General features: G+C 44.3%; 1 protein-coding gene and 1 long non-coding RNA gene across 3 annotated transcripts; one reads left to right on the top strand and one right to left on the bottom strand.

The window, feature by feature from the left end:
* The first annotated feature begins 83 nt into the window (after positions 1–83).
* On the top strand, positions 84–2,706 carry LOC309377085. Its single transcript, XR_014171430.1, has 2 exons — positions 84–576; positions 810–2,706. It is a non-coding gene; the product is annotated as an uncharacterized lncRNA (long non-coding RNA).
* Positions 2,361–21,393, bottom strand: PATL1 (PAT1 homolog 1, processing body mRNA decay factor). 2 transcript variants are annotated; one of them, XM_081923851.1, is made up of 19 exons: positions 21,237–21,393; positions 15,918–16,029; positions 15,324–15,538; positions 15,112–15,189; positions 14,664–14,858; positions 13,970–14,071; positions 13,060–13,149; positions 12,464–12,669; positions 12,277–12,366; positions 10,543–10,726; positions 10,297–10,420; positions 9,611–9,708; positions 9,367–9,426; positions 8,236–8,384; positions 7,253–7,412; positions 6,217–6,375; positions 5,710–5,801; positions 4,192–4,341; positions 2,361–3,505 (listed from the first exon to the last, which is right to left on the bottom strand). In XM_081923851.1, exons 1-19 carry the CDS (start codon positions 21,249–21,251, stop codon positions 3,484–3,486), a joined length of 2,301 nt encoding a protein of 766 aa, XP_081779977.1. In that variant the 5' UTR covers positions 21,252–21,393; the 3' UTR covers positions 2,361–3,483. The 2 variants fall into 2 exon arrangements, with proteins under 2 accessions (XP_081779977.1, XP_081779978.1); XM_081923852.1 differs by lacking the exon at positions 13,060–13,149.
* Positions 21,394–22,774: the final 1,381 nt, after the last annotated feature.

Here is a 22,774-nt window from a genome sequence, read left to right as displayed (position 1 = left end):
GGTCCAAATATATCCAGGGGGCGTGGCTTGAACCTACATTGGCCCCTGAGGCGGCGTCATTCGCTTCCTAATAGGCTTCTTTCTCGCCGCTCCTATTGGCCTCTTCTCTTGTCCTTTGCAGGTAAAAACCAGTAAGCAGCTCATGGAGGGGGGGCGTTGCAAAGACGCTGTCTCTGACGTCATCGTGGAACGGGAGCTCTGTTGGCTAGATGGCGAATGACATTTGAGAGCCAACGGTAATGGGCGCCTGTGAAGACGACGAGCCAGCGCTCCAGACCCAATGTCATTTGCGCCCTAGCAGCCCAATCCTGCGCCTGTTTACCAGGACACAGGTCTACCGGGTTCCAGGGGCGCGTATAAGATTGCAGCCTCACTTAAGGTTCTGGCCCCAAATTGCCTGTCAACTCCGTTTTAAGAACTTAACTTTCAAGCAAATGTATTTAGGTCTTATTCCTCCAAAAATTGGCTTAGGTAGGAGCTCAAATATGTGGCTGCAAAAACTTATACCTTATGGGTATACCTACCGGCATTGGGCTAACAGGACCAGCTCCCCTATGGATCAGTAGGAATAAAATGGTGAGTTTTTGGTAAAGGAAAGTGGGGGCCCGAAGGATCTCTTTGGTGCTTTTTACACAATCTAGAGATAACCACGTTTGCTTAAGACATCAAATTATTCTGGGTGGTAAAACACAGATTGTGAAGAGTTCCAAGCGGATTGCTCCAAACTGGGTGACTGGGTATTGAAATGGCCAGTGTGATGAACTCTTAAGCTGGCAGTGACAATTGTTGTGCTTTCTCCTCCTGAACAGATTGCCAAAACCTTGAGAGAGAAACTGCTGGGTTGCTCCATCTTTCCATTTTATTATTTGTTTTAAGTTATTTCAAATGGTTATCACCTCAAGTGCACACAGAAAGGCAACATAAATGCAGTAATAAACAATTGTTCAAATGTATTTTTCTTACGGCCATTGTTGCCCTACCACTGTTAATAAATCTGCACCTGAATTTCTTACAAGAAAAACCATTTTAAATCCAACCTTGTTAATCTTAAATGGCAATCTCATTTGCTCTTTGCTGCAAGAGCTGGCTAACATGTTGTGGAAAAGGGCTGATTTCCCTTAAGCTTAGGTAACTGTTGCCCCTCACAGTAAAATGGCAGTATCTTAATCCTAACCTGGCAATGTAACATTTAGAAGGAGCTCAAGAAATGTTAAGATAGCTCGTTTGTTTTTTGTTAAAGGTAGCCAAGAACACAAACTGAAAAACACTAATGGGGCAATATGAAAAGCTAGCATTGTCTACATATAACTAGTCTTAGAGCAAGGTCTAATTTCATGCAGGTGGCAAAAGAAAAATCCTGAAAGCAGAAGAGGCATGGTACAGGAGAAGGGGGTGGGGGAAAGGGTATTCCGACAACCCTGGCTCTCAGATTTCTCTCAAGGGAATGCAGCCCTCAACAGAAAAAAAACCCTTCACGTAGACCAGGGGGGTTAGGGAACATTTGGCTCTCCACAGTGCTACTTTTCTAGCAAAAGAGGTGCTGGAGCTCACCATGAACTTCTCCCTTGTTCTTTTAGAATGGCAGTGGCACCCACCTGAGAGATACTAGAGCTGAGCTCTGGCTGAAAAAAAACTCTGGTTCTCCAGATGTTAAACTACAGCTCATGTCCCTGGCCATTGGCCATGCTTGCCAAGGCTGTTGGGAGTTGTAGTTCAGCAAAGGGGGCAAAGGCTCCCCAGCCCTGACACAGACAGTTGTACAGTGGGACCTCGGGTTGCAAATGTGATGTGTGCGGGAGGCACGTTCACAACCCGCAGTGCTGCGTCTGCGCCCGCACGGGTTGCAATTCAGCACATGCGCAAAGCCCGATTTAGTGCTTCTGCGCATGTGTGAGCGTCGAAACCCAGAAGTAACCTGTTCTGGTACTTCCAGGTACTTCCGTGGTGCGCAACCCGAAAACACGTAACCTGAAGCATCTGTAACCCAAGGTACCACTACCTGAATACCATTAAGCATAGTGGATATGGCAATGGATAAAACCCTGAAGTGCAGCTCCAAGGGATATGCCAAATTCCTGGGCCAAGGTGTGCTCTAATCCCTGCTAACAAGCCATTCCATGGCAATGGGGAAACATGAAGAGAACTGATGTGGGGTAGTACCCCCTAAGCCAATGTACTTAACTGATTCATGCAAAATGTTTATTTTTTCTTAGAGGCTTTATTCACACTTTACTATTATATTTGATTTGTCAAGCATCAGCAGCTCACACGGAAACACCTGCTGTTTGGGTCTGAATGAGACAGCCCCCTAGTTTATAGAAAAGCAAAATCCATACACAGAACACTATGCACACTCCCCACAAGTATAGAATTTTTTTTTATTTACAATACCCTATAAAAATGTAAATTTAGAAATTTCATTAATCATAACCAAACCAAAAAGTAAAAGCACAATAATAATAATAATAATGGACCACTTGATCGTGTTTACGGAGAGGAGTAAAGAGTAGAGGAAAAAGATTAAGAAAGGGTGAAAGGCAGTAGGAAAAAGGAAGGTGTGAGAAAGTAAGTTAGAAATCTGTATTTAAGGGAGGTGTAAGGAGAATACTGTGGAGAGGCAGCCAGTTAGTAACAGGCGTTTACTGGTTGTAGAATACCTACATGTGCAAATTGTTTTTAAAAGCAAAGAAAGAATAAAAATAAAAACACCTCACCACATTCCAAAAAAAAGGAGCAAGAAAACAGCGGGACCTAGCAGTGTATGATATTGAAACTCACTAAGATTAATCTGTTCCAGGAAAATTCATTCCTGGTACCTTATTGGTTAGTCTACAAGGGATCTTGGCCAGCTGGAGCTTGAAGCAAGGTGTAGGTCAGAGACAAAAAGCTAAGGTAGAAAGTGAGTCTCAGGAAGACTAGACAAATGTGCAAAGATGACATTGCTTCATCACAAGGTTCAGAAAAGGCGGATCAGTTTGCAGGACTGGGTGATGCCATATTGAGGCATCTGGCACTGGAAGAGGTGGGGAGACAGAGTCACCAGTGGGCCAATCAGAGGGACTTCCCGTCATTTAAAAACACTCCCAACATAAAGGAGACACCAACAGGTCTCTCCATTTCCACAATAAATGTGGACTATTCTTTTCCTCCTACCCAGGCCGGTGTTCTTAGTGACAGGAGACAGGAAAGCGGAACTACTTTCCTTGCTAGTCCATCAGTAGTGCGCTGAGGAGAAAGGGGGGGGGGGCTTGGGGTGATTCAATGCAGCAAGGACATGCAGAACTGCAAACTAGCAGTGAGGGGCGGAGAAGGTAAGCACATCCCCAGCCAAGCTCAGAGCAAGAGAGCAATCTTCTGTGCTGGACCAGAGACACAATCCCACAAGGATTTATTCTGAGAAGGCACTGCCTCCTCTTCACCCACTAAAATACTCTGGAGGTGGCAGCAGTGATGGAGACCAGCGTGGCAGCAGTTTGAGGCCTTCTATCGTATTCCTTGAATTAACCTGAAACAGAAAAAAGCAGTAAGAACTGTCAAGAATGTGTACCCTTTCTAGCTACTGCATGCAGATTCCTCCCCCCCCCCCAGCTCAATTTTGTTTCATATCCATATAAAAGGGGTGCAGAGCCTGTGGACCTCCAGGCACTGCTGGAATACACCTCTCATGATTCACGATAACTGGCTATAAGCCAGCTTATCTCAACCTTGCGTCCCCAGATGTTCTTGAACTACAATTGCCATTATCCCTGATCACTAACCATTCTGGCTAGGAATGATGGGAGTTACAGCCCAGCAACATCCAAAGTTGAGAAAGCCTGGGGCCGGCTGGAGCCGATAGGAGTTGGAATCCAGTAACATCTGAAGAACCACAGGTTCCCCACCCGTGCCAGAGAGCTTCCTCAAAACTTAAATATTACAAAAAACTACTACAACAGTTGGTGAACTGACACGGAAGTCTCATTCCAGCCAGTCCTTATTAGTGCACTTCCAACGATTAGCCCCTACTGTGGAACTATTGCGAGTGTGAGAATCTGTGCCACAGCAATATCTTCTCCACTTTTCTCCTTTTTAAAATATATTTATATATATAAAATTGTAATTATATATATATTGGAGACACAATTTCTCCTTCCCGTTCTCCATTTCCACGCCTGACTTCTATTAATGTGCGGATAACATGACAATACTTACTGCAACTTTGTCTCTAGCACATTTAGTTTCTGCTGATCAACATAGCGAGAGAAGAGAGACAGGAGATTAGAGGGGGTGGACACTGGCTTGGCCAAGGCTGCCTGAGGGATCCGGAGAAGCTCTCTGGTTGCCATGAACATCAGTTCCGTCCTGCCAGAGACAAGGAAGTAATGGTCATTGTAAGAATGGCTTGCAGGGCATGGAAGTGGAGGTTTGTCAAGAGAGGCGCTTGAGTTTACATGCCTACCACATCATAGGATTTAATCTGTAACCCACTTTAGAATTGTATTTGCAACGTAGAGCAGGTAAAAGTTTTTTACCGTAAATAGATGGGATTTACTACTGGGAGATAAGAGACAATTACTCCATGTTGACAGATATTTTAGGAAATAAGGATGGACAAAGCAAGATTGACAGTACTTCACACCACATGACACTGTTCTAAAGTCAAACTTGATCAATTCAACAGGGGCACTGCTCTCAGAACATTTGTTTTTGGCCACAACTTAAATTTGACTACCAATTGGTGAGGAAACGGCAAACATGAGACCATTTCTGGAAAAGTTCTTTGCATTTGATATTAAAGGAGGCTGAAAGGGCAAAAAGGAATATGGTGATCCAAGTTTACGGAAGACAGCTGAGAGTCCTCTGACGCTACAGTTATAATCAGGAAGTAACCTTTACAGCTTTAGTAGACACTAAAAAAGCCATGATCGATATTCCAGCTGCTGATCTTTTGCAAGGATGACAAGAGAGGTCTTGAACCTACCAATGTGGGTATTTACAATAAGTGGTTACAGTGCTAGACTTTCAGAAGAGGATGCTGCAGCTTTCTGCCTTCCCCTCTACTCTTCCCAGCAATTTTAAGATAAAAATGTTCCTTCCCCTTGGGATCCTTCTCAAGGAAGGTTCATAAATGTAATAAACTATGGCTCTTACATGGTATATGGCCGAGATGAAGAGAACAGGTCCAAGTATACTTAGTCCTTAAGTTGTACAGTACAAGATCACCAGAGTTTCAAGCTTGCTGCCCTACTCCTAAGTGTAAATTGACAGGCTCTTAAGCACATGGTGAGCCATCTTTGTGCAAACTTCAAAGCAAGGACTACCAGCCTCAACTTATCAGCTAAAGAACCTGTTTTGAGTGTTTGAGTATATACAGAGTGCTTTTCCCTCACCAAGCAAACACAGCCAGGATGGTGGCAAAGACAAAATGTGCACTGAAAGACGGGCAATAAACAGATGAGCAATCAAATGTCTCCGCACTCCACCCCACATGCAGTACAGCAACGGCAATTGTAACAGTATGGAATCAAGGGGGGAATTGTGCAAACCTCTAGAGCTAAGTAACTTGCTTCTCATGTGCTACCAGCATGTACCAGAAACTATGCAAACTAGTCTTCACTTACTTGTTGTGGATTGTCTGCATTTGTCTGAAAGTTGAACTCAAAATATTTCATTTTTGAAGAAATACATTTGAAAAGTAGACACGGCAAATGCCGGGCTGCTCAGACTCACCACTGGTTGTCTTGCAAGAGCTCTGTAGTAGAATCTGAACTCTGCAGTTCCTCCCCACGGCTCAAGACCAAGTACAGCAAAGAGAGGCCAAACTTAAGGGGGGGGGGGAGAGAGAAAACATAAAGGAAAATTAATGCTGCAACCCTATGTACACCTCCAGTAAAAAGATATTCCCCAGTTAAGTCCATCTTACTTTAAAGAATGACTAAATTTCCATTTAGAATTAAAAGGGCCAATCTGATTTTTTTTTAATGTAAAATGGTCAGCTGCACAGAAGAGACAGGGCAAAAGAAAAGTAACATATCAAAAATCAAGAGATGTGAGAACAGCTGCCTAGTAACAAGATAGTGAATCCAGAGCTTCATTCAGGTGAGGGAGCAAGGGAGTAAGCAGCTGTGCTTTTAAAGCCTCATCATTAACACCTCCTCTATCCTGAAGCAATGCCTAGCCATAAAAAAGTCTAGTGGTATACTAAGTACTGATAAAAGTGGAGTAAAGAGAATAAACCTTGTTCTGGAGCACATTTGTGAGGTGCAGGTTGGCCGATGCTGTTGTCGTCGTCGTGTTCTGAGGTAGGTTCATTAGCTGCTGCAGGATGCTGGCGACAGTTCCCAGCGGAAGATGATAGAGAACAAGGGAGAAGGGCCTCAATAGGCAGGGTAGCACCTGAGGAAAAGGTTTTAAAAAAATGCCATGCTTTTGTCACAGGACAAGCATATTCCACACCAGAGACTGACATCCTAATTTCTGAGTCTAATCATTAATATATTGCAGTAAAACTCCTTTATGCTGAGTGCTGTGGATAGCGTTGCTACAGCACTCAGTTTGTTTTTGTTTTTAAATACTGGTTTATTGTTCATTGTATTGTATCTGGTACTTTTTATATTTTATTATCAGGTGGAAATGGTTTTTATCAGAAACCAAGCTGCTTTCTGGAGGAAGCTCCTCAAACAGTGGGGTATAATGGATAAATAGATGTTTAAAGTGGGAGAAACAGACTCTCCATCTTAATTTTCCTACCCTTTCAAGACAGCCACTTTCTAACTGGTTTCTTGAACTTTTATCAGCCTTTGTCTTGAAAAACACAGTACACTCTCAGGTTTATGCCTCTGGTACTTAAACATATTATAAACTTTCTTACAAATGCTAGTTAACACCTCACTTTAAAAGACTAGGAAGGAGATGGGACGACTGGAAGAAGAGATGTGCTCTATTTGTGGCTTCGGCTTCTCCAGATTATCAAGTGAGACTGCCAACAGGAGCTGGAATTTGTCTGTAAAACCATGGCTGTCATGGTTTACAGAGGATTGCTATGTTCAATGGGGCTTACACCCAGGTAAGTATGCACAGGACTGTAGCCTTAGTTATTTTGTTGAAATACCCTTGTCAATTCCAAAAAAAGACTAATCCTAACACACACAAACAGGACTACTGTATTTTCCTCTTACTTTAGTAAGAGAAGGCATTAGTTATGCAGGTGAACTCTTCCATTCCTGTAACACTCAAGACAACTCCTTAGTGGCCTCTCTTCAGCAGTGTTTACCTCATCCTGAGCATCCTTCTTAATTAGGAATGGCAAGTTCCTGGCTGTGGCCATAAGTATATCAGCGGCTTGCTCAGTGGACAAGAAAGGTAGGATCCGGGCAACCAGACGTTTTCCTTTCCGAATACACATGATCTGCACAAAAGCATCATCACACAGCCTGGCAGAAAAAAGCACACAAATCATTGTTAGGTGGCGCCAGAGCATGTGATTCTTCTCCCCCACCGAACTTCCTAAGTGGCATGCAGAGCTGGGGTAGCTTTGAAAGTCACAGCCTTGCCCACAGCCACAACATTCTTCATGAAGGTACAGCATCTAGAAACCTATGCAGAGTTCTTTCAAACACCAAGAAAGTCTTTGGAAAAGCAGAGACCATTTCATCAGGAGCAGGAACCTCATTAAGGTCAAATAATTATTTTGAGTCAAAACAGCTTTAAAATCATATTGGCTTGGCAACTAGGGGGCTCCCTGGGCCAGGGAGGGGGAACATCCACTTCACAACCTAGAAGTGAGGGGTAATTATGGAGGAGGCTACAGTTGTGTCCCCACCACAGGCCAGCAGGCTGCTAAAACAAGAAGCCTGGGTGAGGAAGCGGGGAATGACAATAAGTTTATTACCAAATAGTCTGTCCTAATATCTCGGAAACAGTTTGTCAAATATGGTTTGCCATCCCATTTCCCTCCAGAAGCAAATCTGTAAAAACTAGTTTTTGAAACTTTTATTCTTGCAGTGCTTATTCCATGAGCCCCAATACTGCCAATATCAGTAAGGAAACACATAATCCTGTCTATCTAGGCTTCTGCTAGTGGGGCATCCCGCTTAGCAGAGTTGGGTTCATGTGATGCTCCCCCATCTGTGGAATCGGGGGAGAGGCCAATTGTCACTAATTCCCCCTACAGCTGATTGTGCACCCGAGTATCTGCTCTGTCAAATTGGGAGGAACCATTTTCTTTTTGGAATTGTACAAGAATCTTACTCTTACCTTTCCTGGTTGGGCATTTTTCCCTTCAGGTTGTCATACATGTCACAGATCTTCTGCTTCCTCTCCTCCATCAAAGCCAGCCTGTCGCCCTCCAGGCTCAAAAGGTAGCGCCTCTCATAGTCTTCTACATCCAGGAGGAGGCTGTATGTCTAGTAATCAAGAAATGGGCTTTAGATCTGCATCTAAACGGAATGCCATATGTCACTCCTTATATGGTAAAAGGTAAAGGGACCCCTGACCATTAGATCCAGTCGTGACCGACTCTGGGGTTGCGGCACTCATCTCGCTTTATTGGCCGAGGGAGCCGCGTACAGCTTCCAGGTCATGTGGCCAGCAGGACTAAGCCGCTTCTGGCGAACCAGAGCAACACATGGAAACGCCCTTCCCTCCGGAGCGGTACCGATTTATCTACTTGCACTTGGATGTGCTTTCGAACTGCTAGATTGGCAGGAGCAGGGACAGAGCAATGGGAGCTCACCCCGTCGTGGGGATTCGAACTGCCGACCTTCTGATCGGCAAGTTCTAGGCTTTGTGGTTTAACCCACAGCGCCACCCGCGTCCCACCCTCTCCTTATATGACTACAGTTCTAATGCCTGAATAACAGTGCCAAATGGATAGGCTGTGCCATCCCCCCACCTTCCCCCAAAGCTTTAGACTAGACTGCCGCAGATGAAGTCAGATAATTAGAATGATAAAATTGTAAGTGACCCCGAGGGCCATTTAGTCCAACCTTCCGCAATGCAGGAATCTCAACCAAAGCATCCCAGACGGGTGGCCATCCAACCTCTGCTTAAAAACCTCCAAGGAAGGAGAGTCCACCACCTTCTGAGGGAGTCCATTCCAGCTCAGTGTCAGAAAGTTCTCCATTAACTTCATTTAAAAGGAAACTATACTAAGTAGGAAACTGAGACAGCAAATAGAAGCAGTAATCATGGCTAAACCACCAAAAAGATGTACAAGTGATTTCAACAGCAGCCTCTCTATTCTAAATCCAAGATGGCATAACCCATCATACTTAAACTGTGCTGCCACCAGTTTAACCACTAAGGGCTGAGTTAGCAGCTCCCCTTTAACCTTGTACTGGATGATTCCCGCTTTCCAGGGAGAATGCACCAAAGTCTCAGACTCACCTTCTCAATAGTGAAGAGAGTCTGACGCCTTTTATCTCGAACCTGCTTCTCCTTTGTCTCCTAAGGAAGAGTGCAAGACATGCTAAGAAAAGTTCCCACTGAACAGGAAAGTTCCCCTCTGCAACCTGAGCAGGAACAAAGTTTGACAACGGCAAGAACCCATATTTGAGAAGAAAGATGACAAACCCATAGCATTACGCTATCTATGGAGGGAGCCCAAGTAATCCTAGCCAGAGAAACTTACATCTTCTTCCCCTCGTAACGTCACAACAGCATCAATCATCTTGCGGGGGTTATTCACACTGGAGACTGTGAGCTTCCCCAGTGAGCCTTCGAACTGCACTGCAAGCATAAAGAAAAGGCAATGCAGGTGAAATTGCATGAGCGAACCTACCTGCCCTAACATCTTGCTATTGCTACACAAAATTCGAATGTTCCCATCCCTTCCAGATTACATTTTCGCTCCATCAACCAAACTGTGCTTTCCTAATCAACCATCTAAGAAATGAGGCTATATTTTGGGCTCAAAAACATGCAGGCCTACAAGGCAATCTGTTCCTTGTTGTGTCTAAGCTTGGCTTCCTTTACTCCCCAACCCTGGAATGGTATATAGGGTGAAGTTTTCCTATGCAGCAGAATGAGATGGTAGAATCCTGGGGGAGCAGAACAGGTTAAATCACTCCCAACAAGTAGCGGGAGGGAGGGGAGTATGTTTCTAATGCTCCTCCATATTAAAGACACCACGTGAATAGAAGCTTAGCACAAGGAACACATCTCCCCATGTGCTATTTTTCTATTTGGAGGGCATTCTTTTCCCACCCCACCCCATGCAAGGCTGAAGTAGCACAGTCATCCCTTCCACATCTGGATTACAGTTCCTCCTCCTGCTACATGCACTCAGATCAGTCCTTGGTGCACAAGGGTACTTACCTGGCTTGTAGGCATGCTCTAACTTGGCAACTTGTGGGGTGATTAGTTTGGTGCGCTCTTTTTTGGGACCATCACCATGCATTTCCTCAGCTGCAGATAGTTTTTCCAGCTTCTGAAAATAGTTCTAAAGGAAGAGAAAGCTGGTTAGAAATCTAGAGGCACAGCACCCCTTAACCCAAGATTGCTTCTTGTCTTGCTGGGGACAAGTTTCCAGAGTGCTACAATGGGCCTCCATGAAGCACCAACCTGATAGTAGAAGTCATCCAGGTATGGATCAGTGCTTTGCAGTTGCATCATCTGGATCTTGGACACCCAGTCCTTTTCCCGCTGCAGCATGAGATTGGCGTAAGGGTCCTTCCTGATCTGCTCCTGGTGGCTATTCCGGTGGCTCCCTCTGTCCCCTGCTGACCCATTTAGGCTCCGGTGCTGACTGAAAGGGGTGCCACAAAATTCAGGAAAAGTACAGACCAATTACAGTGGAACCTTGGTTCCCGAACAGTTCAGTTGCTGAACACATTGGCTCCCAAACACTGCAAACCTGGAAGTAAGTGTTCTGGTTTGCAAACGTTTTTCGGAAGCCGAATGTCCAACACGGCTTCCGCTTGAGTGCAGGAAGCTCCTGCTGCTAATCAGAAGCCGTGCCTTGGTTTTCAAACGGTTTCAGGAGTCGAACAGACTCCCAGAACGGATTAAGTTTGAGAACCAAGGTACCACTGTACACAGGACACAGCATGCAAGTGCTCCAGGACAGCGGTCTGGGATTTATATGAAGTCTCTTGGCACAAGAGAAGAACAGATGCACTCAAGCAAATTCCTTCAGCTGTATTTTTACATGTCCCAAGAAACAACCTGGGGTCAATCCAGCATGGAAGTTCATGGCGCTGAGCTTCCAAACTTAAGAGCAGGTAAAAGAGAGGCTAAGTTTCTTCTGAATAAGCAAATTTCACCCCAGTCACCAGTTTGCTCTGTTGTGACAGGCCATGAAGTTACTTGCAGGATATTCCTTGAAGGGGTGACCAGAATAACCACAGGATGTTGAGAAATACCTCCACAGAGAGGCACAGTACTCAGGGGTATGATCACTGTGCCAAAGACCGCATCAGAAAAACTGGCAATAGCCCTCTTTAAAAAACAAAATTCTCATCCTGGTTACAGAGAGAAAGCCAATACACACAAGCAGATTTTGGTGAAGGCTTAAAAAAAAGAGAAAAGCAATAGATAGGGAGTTAGCTGCATAGGATACTGAGGCCTATCATCCTAAGAATTGTCTTGCAAAGTAAAGCTAAACATCTGTTGAGTTTGCTTCCAGTGGCAAACCAGATGTTCCAAAAGAGCTTAGTGGCGATAGGTATCCCTTTTTGGTCTCTGCACCTCCTCCCTGGAGATACACTGCCCCCAACATATGGAAGTTCAATTTCCAGCCATTTTGGTTGTATTGCTATCAATACAGACCCATGAACTGTCTAAATTCCCTTCCATCTAAACTAGCAGCCATCTTCCACTTGAGGCAACTAATTTTGTTAAGATTATGAACTGCCTGAATTAATCATTCCTTTTCCTATTCCTACTTCTTTTTGCCACTCCAGCTCCATTCGGAAGTCCAGGATAATCTCCAAGTCCTTCACAGAATCAGAGTGGAAGGTGTCTCAGAAGGCCATCAAGCCCAACCTTCTGTTGCTGCAGGGAATCCACTTCTGTAGAATCAGTGGAAAATGAGGGACCCAATGAACAGGAATGAGCTGGATGCCCACCAAATTATTCTTCCAAAAAAATCTGTTTTTATGTAGATTTTTTTGCGGCAGACATACTGCAGAGGCACTTGATACATATTTATATACAGGTTACATCAGACACAGAAATAGCTTTTCATTGACACCAGGTATACACAACCTTGGCAGAACTTTGCTTCTTGTGCTGGGAAGGCATTTAAGCTTTCCCTCCCTCCACCAGCAGAAGCACACAGATGCACTCAGCACTCACTTCCTGTTCTGCTGCTGCCTCTGGTGCAAGAGTCGCCGGTGCTGTGGGTGAAGGTGGGTCGTATCTGGCCGGAACATCTGCGGCTGAGGCCTAGGGAATAAAGTTCTCTCAGGAAAGGGCAATGGAGAACCCACACGCAATTCAGCTTAGCTGTCTTACTGGAAGAAAGGTGAAGCAAATGGGATACCTTAAATTCTGCAGGTGGGCTCCAGGACATGGGGAATGGTGTTGCGATGAAGGGGCAGGCGGTGCCCCAAAGTAGGCACGAAATCCACTAGCTGGAGGCATCATCTGCCCAACTCGGCCCTGGAGTAGTTTGGGGTTCATGGACGCAAGAGGGTTGCTGACAAGTCCAGAGACACGTGCAAACTGGCTGGGAGACAGCCTCCCTGCCTGTAGGGAGAAGCAGGAGAAAACAGCATCATCACTGCAAGAACTTTATCTGCTAGGGTATGCAAGAGAAAGAAGCATACCAATGCAACATTGCTGATGGCTCCTCTGAATATATGATCTGGCAAATGAAGCAAACACAAGAAGCAGGTATACGGAGGAAGAACTTGCATAGTAGAGCAAAAGCACATAGACCAGGAGAGAGGACCCTGTCGCCCTCCAGATGTTGCTGAACTCCATCTCCCATCATCCCTGAGCATTGGTCATGCTGGCTAGGGGCTGTTAAGAGTTTGAGTCCAGCAACTTCTGGAGAGCCACAGGTCCCCCACCCCCGCTGTAGAGGATGCAACCACAAAAATGCAAAGGAGAGCAAGACAGTAGTCAGATGTTTACCTGCGCTCCTCCTAGCAGCTGTGCTCTTTGAAGGTGGGTGAGAACAGGAGTAACATTGGGAGGGAATGGGTGGCCCAGGAGGGAGGAGTTCTGGAAAAAGGAGAATAGAACACACCGACTGTAGAAACAGTCTGACACAACATGAACATTCCTATGTTCCCCCTTCTGGATATTACTGAGATGACAGAAAATAGAAGGCAGGAGCAATGCAGAAGCTAGAAGTGTCTGAAACAAGCAAGACAAGAGGCGTTTAAATAACCAGTGCAGTGGTCATTCCTATCATACAGGACAAGACAAAATAATTCATTCTAGCATTAGGCAAACAGTATCGTCATCACATCTGAACACTGGAGAGTCATACTGAGGATCTCTTCTGAAGTATATTACAAGCTGCAATACTGCTAAATTGCTTTATGATTAAAAGGGTACACCAGACCACTAAGGAGCAGGAGCACTAAATTTCAACTGCTGTATGTGCTGTCCTTTCAAGGGCAAAACCCAAGAATCTTAATACATGAAATTGGGTGTCATGAAAATTAAACAGAAGACAGGAGATTTGAGCTCTTTTTCCTTTTAGGCTTTTTTGTTTTAGGCTTTCTTGTCTAACAATGAACAATTATAGCAAAAGCCAAACTGAAGGTCAAGTAAACCTTACAAACATACAAAAGTGCACTGGGAATCTCCTGTAGTTGACAGGCTCTGTGTTGCCCCCTAGGGATTCTGAATGTGTTCAAGGCCAGAAGGGGGTTCATTTCAGAACAAAGCAATACAGAAGAGAGACTGAAGGTTACATTGATGAGTAAAGGCCTTCATGAACATTTTAAATAGCGAGGAATGTTGGGGGAGGGTTAAGGGCAAGAACAGTTGTTAAACCACAAGCCAACACAGAGATTTGCTCAGTCAGAACTACCGTCATATTGCAGAGCTGGTTTGGAGACATTCTCTCACTGAAGGGGCTTGGATAACGTTGCTGAATGGGGACTCTAATGTGAACAGGCTTTGGACATAGGATCTATTGAAAGAGAACAAAAATGAAAGCAAAATAAGCAAAGCATCAGTAGAGTTGAGATTAAACCTCACACCAAATGCTTCTTTCAACTCCAGGTACCAGACTGCATCCTAACCATTAAGATATCATGCTTCTAGCAATCACCTTCATTGCATTTGAAAGGGAACAACAAAAGCAAACAAGAGCACTTCTTTCAATAGCAGATTGGACCCACATTTCACTGAACACTCAAAACGCCACTGGAGAGAAAGTCACATCCTTGAAAGGGCATCTGTGTTACATTTTTATGAAAAGTTTCAGATATTTAATTAATGCTGTTTTCCCATTTTGTCAGAGACAGACAGATGGAAGACAAGCTTCTATCATGGGAGAGTTTGACATCTAGAGCAGCAAAAGGGCAAGTAAGCAAGCATTCCAAGGGGACAAGGGCGCAGGTGGAAAATAGCATTAGCCTTTGCAGATGCGAAACTGAGACCTCTGTGGCAACCTCTGTGCTACACAACGCAGCAGAGCGCCTTTTGTTTTCATTCTGTTCTTCACTGAAGCCCCCATTCCAGATCCACACCCCCTCAATTCCAGAAGGAAGAAGCAATACCTGCTGGTTAAAATTGGGCATGGTGGGCTGCTTAGGTGGCGTCCCAATAGGAACAGCACGGACAGGAGGGCTGCCAATAACTGGCGAGGATGACCGCCTGGGCAGCGCCCGCTCCGAAAGGTCCTGCTCTTCTTCTCGGGCCTGTGGAGGTCTTTGTGGTAGGGCATATTCCAGCACTGACACAGAGGGGACCTCCTGCGCAGAAGAGGAGAACACACCAGCAACTTACTTTAAATATTTATACATTTGGGAAGAGACACAGGCAAAACGTAGGCTATTGAACTTAAGTCTGCAAGTCTCCCATGCAAAGACAGTGTCATTATCTTCTGTACAGTGCACTAGAGAAAACATTAGATAATGGAAGCCGGGGTGGGGCGAGAGGCAGGAGGAAGACAGTCACCTTTATGGAAAAACCAAGATTCCCTTTAGATGAAACAAAGCACTGCACCTGATTAAGAAGCGGTCCCCTGATGCGCCTGAGAACTGAAGGCCCATCCCAGATGCTCGAGTTGAGCCCACCTTGTTGCTGGAAAGAAGGGAACACAGGGGTTAAAAGTCACATGGAGGTCCCTCCAACCTATGCAAGCTACCAAAGCTACCAAAGAGATGAGATTGCTCTTTCCCCACCACTATGTAACCCCACTATCACTTGCTGCACACCTGGACAGGAGGCCGAGTTTGCACAGCCTGCATGATGGCTGGATCTTCCAACTCATTGTCAATCACCATCTTGCTGAGCCTCTCTGCCAGGTTCTCTTCATGGTCCCCCAGCAGGTCCATCTCATCGGCAACTCCCGGATCCACTTGCTCTCCTCCTGGTGCAGGCTTCTCTTCCAGCTCTGCCAACCTTTCATGAGCTTCTTGCCAGTCATCGTCTGCAAAGGAATGACAGGAAGGATGTTTATTATTATTATTACTGCTGTTGTTGTTTTATTTTTATACTAAAGTTTGTATACCGCCCTACACCTGCAGGTCTCAGGGCAGTTCACGGGATATATTTCTTTAAGATCCTGCCATTCTTGCCCTATCACTCCCTCCTTGTTCTACAGCTGCAGCAGCATCTGCCTACAACTCCTGGGGCAAAAGATTGGAACATCAAAGGGATTTAACAAGCAGCCCAAATATCAGCAGTGCAACTTTGGAAGAAATAAGGATATTTCAGCACAGTAAGGATATTATTTTAAAAGAAGTATATATAAAATAGCCTCCGGCATATGAATGAAAAGGCAAGGTACACTTGTTAGACAAACTCACCAATTGCACCAGCTCCAAATGTGTCATCATTAAACTGGTCGATATCTTCATCTTCCTCAGCCAAGTTATGTAAGCCTTCTTCATCCTCATCCAGAGGGCAGTCCTCAAGGGACTTAACAGAAAAGAAACGCACAGCATTGATTTCAGGAACTAGAAAGGCATCTCAACATCCTCTTGTAGTATTCCAAAGCATTTCCCCACAAACCCTTCCCCCTCCACCCCAGGGATGAGTCATAATTTCAGTAGATGGGCCCCCATCTTCATCCTTCCAAGACATATGCAACCAATACCCCTTCCACCCACCACCAAAGCACCAATTCTGAATTAACCAGGCACAAAATCCCCATGAGAGAAGACAACATCCCCCCACAAACCATCACAGCCTGAAAGCCACTTCCTATGTTCCGAGGCAAAATTAAGTACTCATCCATTTGCAGCTTCAAATGCTACGGTGCAGCACTGTCATGGCAAAAGGCCTCTCAAAAAGATCAACTTGTGCCAGATCATACCAAAACTCACCACTTTTAATTTTGCTACCCCCACAGCAACTTAACTCTTCCACAGTGATTTCCTCCCACTCCTTCCCGTGTTGTAATATTGCTACACCAACTCCTTATTATGAATATAAAGTTCTGTAGGTGTCATGAGATTCAAAAAGGCAAAGGGGGCTGTTGACATGTGGGGGACACCTGGTCTTGAGCTGTGTGCAAATCTCAAGTGTCTTTCTATTCCTGTTTGGAACAAGCAGATAAGTAGTGTATGCTGCAGCACACTCATGGTTCACTACCTGTATTTTCAGAGAACTATATGAATGTAGTATGAATGTAGAATGAAGAGGCTGCGCCCACAATCATTTACTCTGCTTTAAAACTGTAGAGTTAAGTGGCTCAAAAACCGAAGACTCACTATACCATGCTTTCCACATTGCTCTTCGCTGTAACAAGAAGGGTAACACACCTTGTGCAAACGATTGCATAGTTTTGGTATTCTCATGCTCTCACTTCCTTTCTGGCATGCCAGAAAGAATTTCATCCAGCGAGTGGTTTTACTCATGAGTCAGTTCAAGCTAAATTTGGACCGGAGCACCTTTCAAAGCACAAACCAGACTTTGCTCTCTAGTTAGGTAAAACAATACGACCCGAATTGTGTCGGATACAGAAAGAAACTAAACAAAGTATCTGCACTGAGCAAAAAAACAAAAGTAATAGGAAGAGGAACAGAAACCAGCCAAGAGGTTTTTTTTCTGAATGAAGAATCATTTCACATGGTTTACTTTTTTACAGACAGATCCTCTGGCAAATAAGCCAATGTGTATGAAAATTCAGGATAAGAAAAGAAAATGTCTATCCAAATAAGCATTCCTCCAGGATTAAGCATTTGAAAGAGGCAAAACATATTTGGTCAACTCACCAGTCAAATACTCATTTAAATATTGTCAAGTGATGGTAAAATATCTTAAGAGTACTAAATTTATTAGAAAAGGAAATGGAACACTTTAAACAGATTTGATGCTTAATTACAAGAACAAAATAGTTGACTGTTTATGACCTGGTTCACACATCACAGCAAGCCATACATAGTCTGAAACACTCAACTCAGCTTACTGCAAATGGGCAAGTGTGCTAGCCGCGGATGCTGCTCAGTTATGCTGCCAAGAGACAAGAACATGGAACTGGCTTAGCAGGAGGTGCAAAGCAGGACTCATGATTTGTTTCTTTTCAAACAATCCATGAGACGAAGCCAAGTTTTGTTTTTGGCTTACTGCTCATAGTTTGTTGGGAAGAACAAACCACAACTGCTGGCTTGCCTGCAGCACAAAGCCATCCCCACAAAGCCAAGTGATCATGACTGAGCAGCATGAAGCAGCACACTGTTCATTCATGGTGAACCATTGCTTTGCTTTTATCTATGACTTAATGTTATGTGCAAACAGAGCCATGGTGAAAGGATGAAATAGTTTTTTAAAAAAACAAACACCACCCTATTTTAATAACATTAAACAAGTTTGTAAAAATGTTAATATTCACATAATAGTAGATATAGATTCTTTATACGCAGTCAAAGAACAAAATAAAGCCAACAACCATACAAGTAAAACCTCGTAAACACATGAAATAAATTAGAGAGTTTTGTAACACATAAATGATTATACACTATCAGGAATATTTAAAATATGCCCAATATTAGATAATAGATCTTCTCTGACTTTTATCCAGAACTTTGAAACCAGCAGTTTTTTTGTTTTTGTTTTTCAAAAATGATCTTGCAAGAATGAAATTAAAACAGAAAGCGAAGTGACCTTTTAAAAACCCATTGTAGAGGTAAGATGCCACCCAGACAGCAGCATTCCTGGTTTTAAATATCTTTACCGTAGGGACCAATATTTGACTGGTCAATGGATTTGCATGGCAACCCATTACCTACCAGAGCATACTAATACATTTGGGCTTAATGCACAGTAACTACAATTCTATCAGCCTTGTTCAAGCCCCTTGTTGCTCTATACCAGTCTATATCCTGTCTCCAAAGGTTACTGGGTTGGAAGAGCAATCAGTTTCACTTGCATCAGCAAAAGAGACTGAGAAATGAAAGTGTGCTTTATTTTTTAAAAAATTGTTTGTAGCTTCCCGATTATTCCAGCTTAAGACTCCAGGAAAAGTCTGGAGAACTTTTTGACTGTTATACCTTGTGTAGCCAACAGCCATTAAATCACATAAAAACTCACAGCATAACAGAGGAGGGTGGACAGTAGTGGTGTGTCCATTTAGTGGTGATAAGTTAAGAGAATATGGAAGAAATCTAATTTCCCCCATAGTCCGATTTAAAAATGAGACATCTGTCAAACAAGTAGTGAAACCTCAAATGTGGATTTATGCAAACGAGTAACAACTAAGCAGTTCTTCCACACACAAGAGCATGTGGAAAAGCCTTTTCTGCACAGTAATAAAACAAGAACAGTTCCCTTGATTCCTACATGGTGTTCAGAATGTGAAAAAGAATGCCTATCCAATGCTCCCAGTGTCCACGCAAGCTAGGAGCTTCTTTTCATTTTATTTCTAGTCACTTTCTTGTACCATACACAAGATGATACTCTTGCATTTCATGTTGACAAACTTAAAAGAATTAAACTCAGCCACCTAATTTCAAGCTTTCAATCACTTGTGTAAATTGGAATTGCTAGACCCTTGTTTTGAATCAAAAGTGAACTATTCCTGAAGCTCTGCAAACACCATCTTGATTGATTGATACCTGTAGTTGTTTTAGCGATGAGCTCATATGTTTATATTCACTTGCTTTGATTTAGGCTAATTGGCTTACTTTTATGTTATCCTTATCTGGGGGGGGGGACCTTGGGGGGCTGGGCTCCAAGCCCAGAAAGATTTGGGTATTTGCCACCTATGCCATCATCTAGTCAGGTGGAACGGTGGGGAGTCCTGGCCAGAGTGATGTATGCTGCTTTGTGTATAAAGAACATACGAATGTTTGCTTGGGTGTGGACAGGCCATCTCTTTGCTGCAGTGTCTGTCCTGTGTCTGTAAAGGCTGGAAGACCAGGCAGGCTGATTTGCTCTAAGTCTACACCTTTCTTTAATAAAGCAATAGAACTGATCACTCAAGCATTTTTTAGTCCTCCTTTGGACCTGCAGTTCAGAACAGCCCTGAAAAGAAAGGAGCTGTGCTTTTACCATCTTTGCCGCAAGACAGCAAAAGAAGATTAAGGGGGTAACTATCCCAAGTTTGGTACCTTGACTCTGCACTCTTAAACGACTATCCCAGGGGTGTTAAACTGCTGCTTAAGCCACTTAAATGTAACACAAGAAGAGCCTACTGGATTAGGCCAATGGCTCATCTAATCCAGCAACCTGTTCTCACAGTGTCCAACCAGATGTTTGTGGGAAATCAGCAAGCAGGATTCCAGCACAAGGGCACTCTCCCCTCTTTTCCCACTGTACAAAGGATAAAGAATCACATCTGTTGTCCCGCCTGCATTCAGTTCTTGCCCTGCCCATCACTGGCATGCAGCCCCCAAAAGGTTTGTCAGGAGAGAATGAGGCCCTCAGGCTGAAAAAGGTTCCTCACTCCTTGCTTAACTACTTCAGATTTTGTCATGGGAGGAGTTACACTGGAGGAAAGATGGAGAAGGAGCTCCAGTCGATTAAGTTCCCCATAGAAAAGAGCCTAGCATACTTTAAAAAGGACGTGGAACAGACATGCCTGAATCACAGAACACAGTCCTCCAAATGAATGCTGCAGGCTACTGCCTCAATGCAATCCAGTATGCCTGTACACTAAATTACATGACATTTTTCACACTACTCTATCCTAAAAGTCTCACCGTGATCTGTTTCTCAGAACACAGTATTCTTCAGTTCCTATCAACAGCTCTATCACGCGTTCTATCTACGAGCAGAATCCAAATGTAAACACTGCACAGAAAATATGCAAGAATTCTGTTTCTGCTGTTTTAGCCTCCTTTGTCAGTTTTTGCAGACAAAGGAGAACTCCTGTAACTTTGCAAGAATATCTTACTGAATAGATAGTATGTGCCAGCCCAATTTGTTAAATCCCCCAAAGCACATGTCCAAAAGCCAATCAGTTACATATATTATTCCTTAATACAATATAGTTTTGCACGCAGTGATGCGAACCTCCGTTGCATCCCCGAATTTCCTTCTATAGTTCAAACCCCAGTGTATCACTGGGGCAAGTCATTCCACATTCACCTGGTACATTCCTCCCACATGACTTTCCTAAGGGATTCCCAGAATAGCAATGGATTTGTGGGTGCTCCATACACAAACTCCACCTATGTTGCAGATGACTGACCCCCTCCCATGTTTCTGGCATGGAATGGGCCCTCAGGAACCGAAAACACAAATCAGCACCTCAGAGTAGACTTTTCCCCAAAGGCCACCCCACATGAAAGCAGCTAGTTATTTGCTTGTTTAGGGCATAGGCTAAAGAGTTGGGGAAAGGATGCCAGTCCCCTTCGCACATCCTAACAGGGCACCCAACTGGGAGACCCTCCCCCTTGAGCTGAGGGAACGGGAGGGGGCTGCTCCCCCCCCAACAGACTAGACCAGCCTCCACCGGGTTCACGGACAGGGGTCCTCCTGGGTCATTGTCCTCAGACTCCTAGAGCGGCCCCTCTCTTCCAGCACGCGGCGCCGGACAGCTTGGGGGAGGGTGGAGAGAAGAGAGCCGAGAGTTCCAAATACGGGTCAAAGGTCACGGCAAGGGTGGCCCTGGGCGCTTCCGCCCGCCCGAGCGAGGGAGGAAGGCCCGGCAGCGCCCACACCCCGACAAAGCGTTTCCTCACCTGGTAGCGGAACATGGTTCGCGGGGCGCGGAGGCTCCCTGCCCCCCCACGCCCCACGCAGCGCCCGGGAGGCTCCGCGCGGATCCTTCTCCAGCTCCGGGACCCCGCCCCCTGATGCGTGCCCTGCGTCTTGACGTAGTCCCATGAAGTCCACCACACAGGTTTCCTCTTGCGTAGATCACTGAGGCGCGCATGCGTGCAGGGAGTCCCGTTCTATTCCCGGTCCCGCTATGAGGAGGAGGACGCTGCTTTTTTCCCTCCCCTGCGTAAGGAGGCGTTGCCCTCTTAAAGGGCCAGAGCGCGGTTATTCTTGCAGAGGAAGCGGGCACTGAGTTTTATTTCTTGTTTTTTTTTAATATGAAAGCAATTGGAAATGTTGCGAATCATTCCTGTCCATACCTTGTGCACATTTGAGGTTTTGCAAAATAAATAGAACCTCTGAGATGCTACGACCATAAGATTTATCAAATTTAACGATATAGGCATTTGTTTGCTTATTTTAACTGCTAACTTTTTATATTCTTTATTCAGTAAGCTGCCCCAAGAGCAGAGAAAGCTGGTGTTTGAAGTTCACTCCTCACTGATGTGCACTTAAAGTAGCTTACAGATTAAAAAAACACAAATCAGGAAGTAAACACAATAAAACACACAAACAACAGCACCACACAAGCTGTCCCAGTAAAGTGCACCTTAAAAAAAATAATTCAGAATACTGGAAGTTCAGTTTCTATTGCTCTGCAACTTGCATTTAATTATTTCTTACATTTCTTTCTTGCCCTTTCTCTCAAAGACATCCATAGGAGCAAAAATCAAAAAGTTAAAGCAATACAATTCAAAATTAAAACATTTAAAAACAAACTAAAAACAGCTAAAACCATTTAGAACATCTATAAGCAACAACATGATACCATCACAGTCACTAATCTCAAAGTTGTGTTGGCCAGTGTCTTTCAGCCATCAAATGCCTGGGTAAACAGGAATGCTTTTAAATTTCAACTACAGTGGTACCTCGGGTTAAGTACTTAATTCGTTCCGGAGGTCCGTTCTTAACCTGAAACTGTTCTTAACCTGAAGCACCACTTTAGCTAATGGGGCCTCCCGCTGCCGCCGCGCCACCAGAGCACGATTTCTGTTCTCATCCTGAAGCAAAGTTCTTAACCTGAGGTACTATTTCTGGGTTAGCGGAGTCTGTAACCTGAAGCATATGTAACCCGAGGTACCACTGTACAGTTAATGAGAGAGACTGATACACCCCAAGAGGAAGACCATTCCACAAACATTCCATGCCCCTTTCACAAGTCAAATCAGGCAGCAAATCATGCAAACTACAGATCATGTATATAAATAAGATTATAATATGATTTATGTCTATTATCTCTATTGGCCGCAGAATTTTGTTTCTCAGTGCCAAATATCTCATGGAGTTGCCACTGCCCCCTACATTACCCACAGGCCAACCATATCTATTTTACTTGACTTCAACCCTGTGAAGTCCATCATAAGTTTATAGCCAGTAACTAAAAAAGGAGCCTGTTTAT

Source organism: Podarcis melisellensis (genome assembly GCF_964234715.1).
Source record: "Podarcis melisellensis genome assembly, chromosome: 1".
Taxonomy (NCBI): Eukaryota; Metazoa; Chordata; class Lepidosauria; order Squamata; family Lacertidae; genus Podarcis; species Podarcis melisellensis.
Note: the sequence above shows the minus strand (reverse complement) of the source record. Positions and strands in the feature narration are given on the sequence as shown.

What these genes read in the sequence shown, in the direction of transcription:
- PATL1 (XM_081923851.1), bottom strand. An exon ending in AAAATGCCCAACCAGGAAAG is followed by an intron (nt 7,413 to 8,235) that starts GTAAGAGTAAGA and finishes TTTTTCTGCCAG; the next exon opens with GCTGTGTGATGATGCTTTTG. An exon ending in AGAAGGATGCTCAGGATGAG is followed by an intron (nt 6,376 to 7,252) that starts GTAAACACTGCT and finishes CCTTTTCCTCAG; the next exon opens with GTGCTACCCTGCCTATTGAG.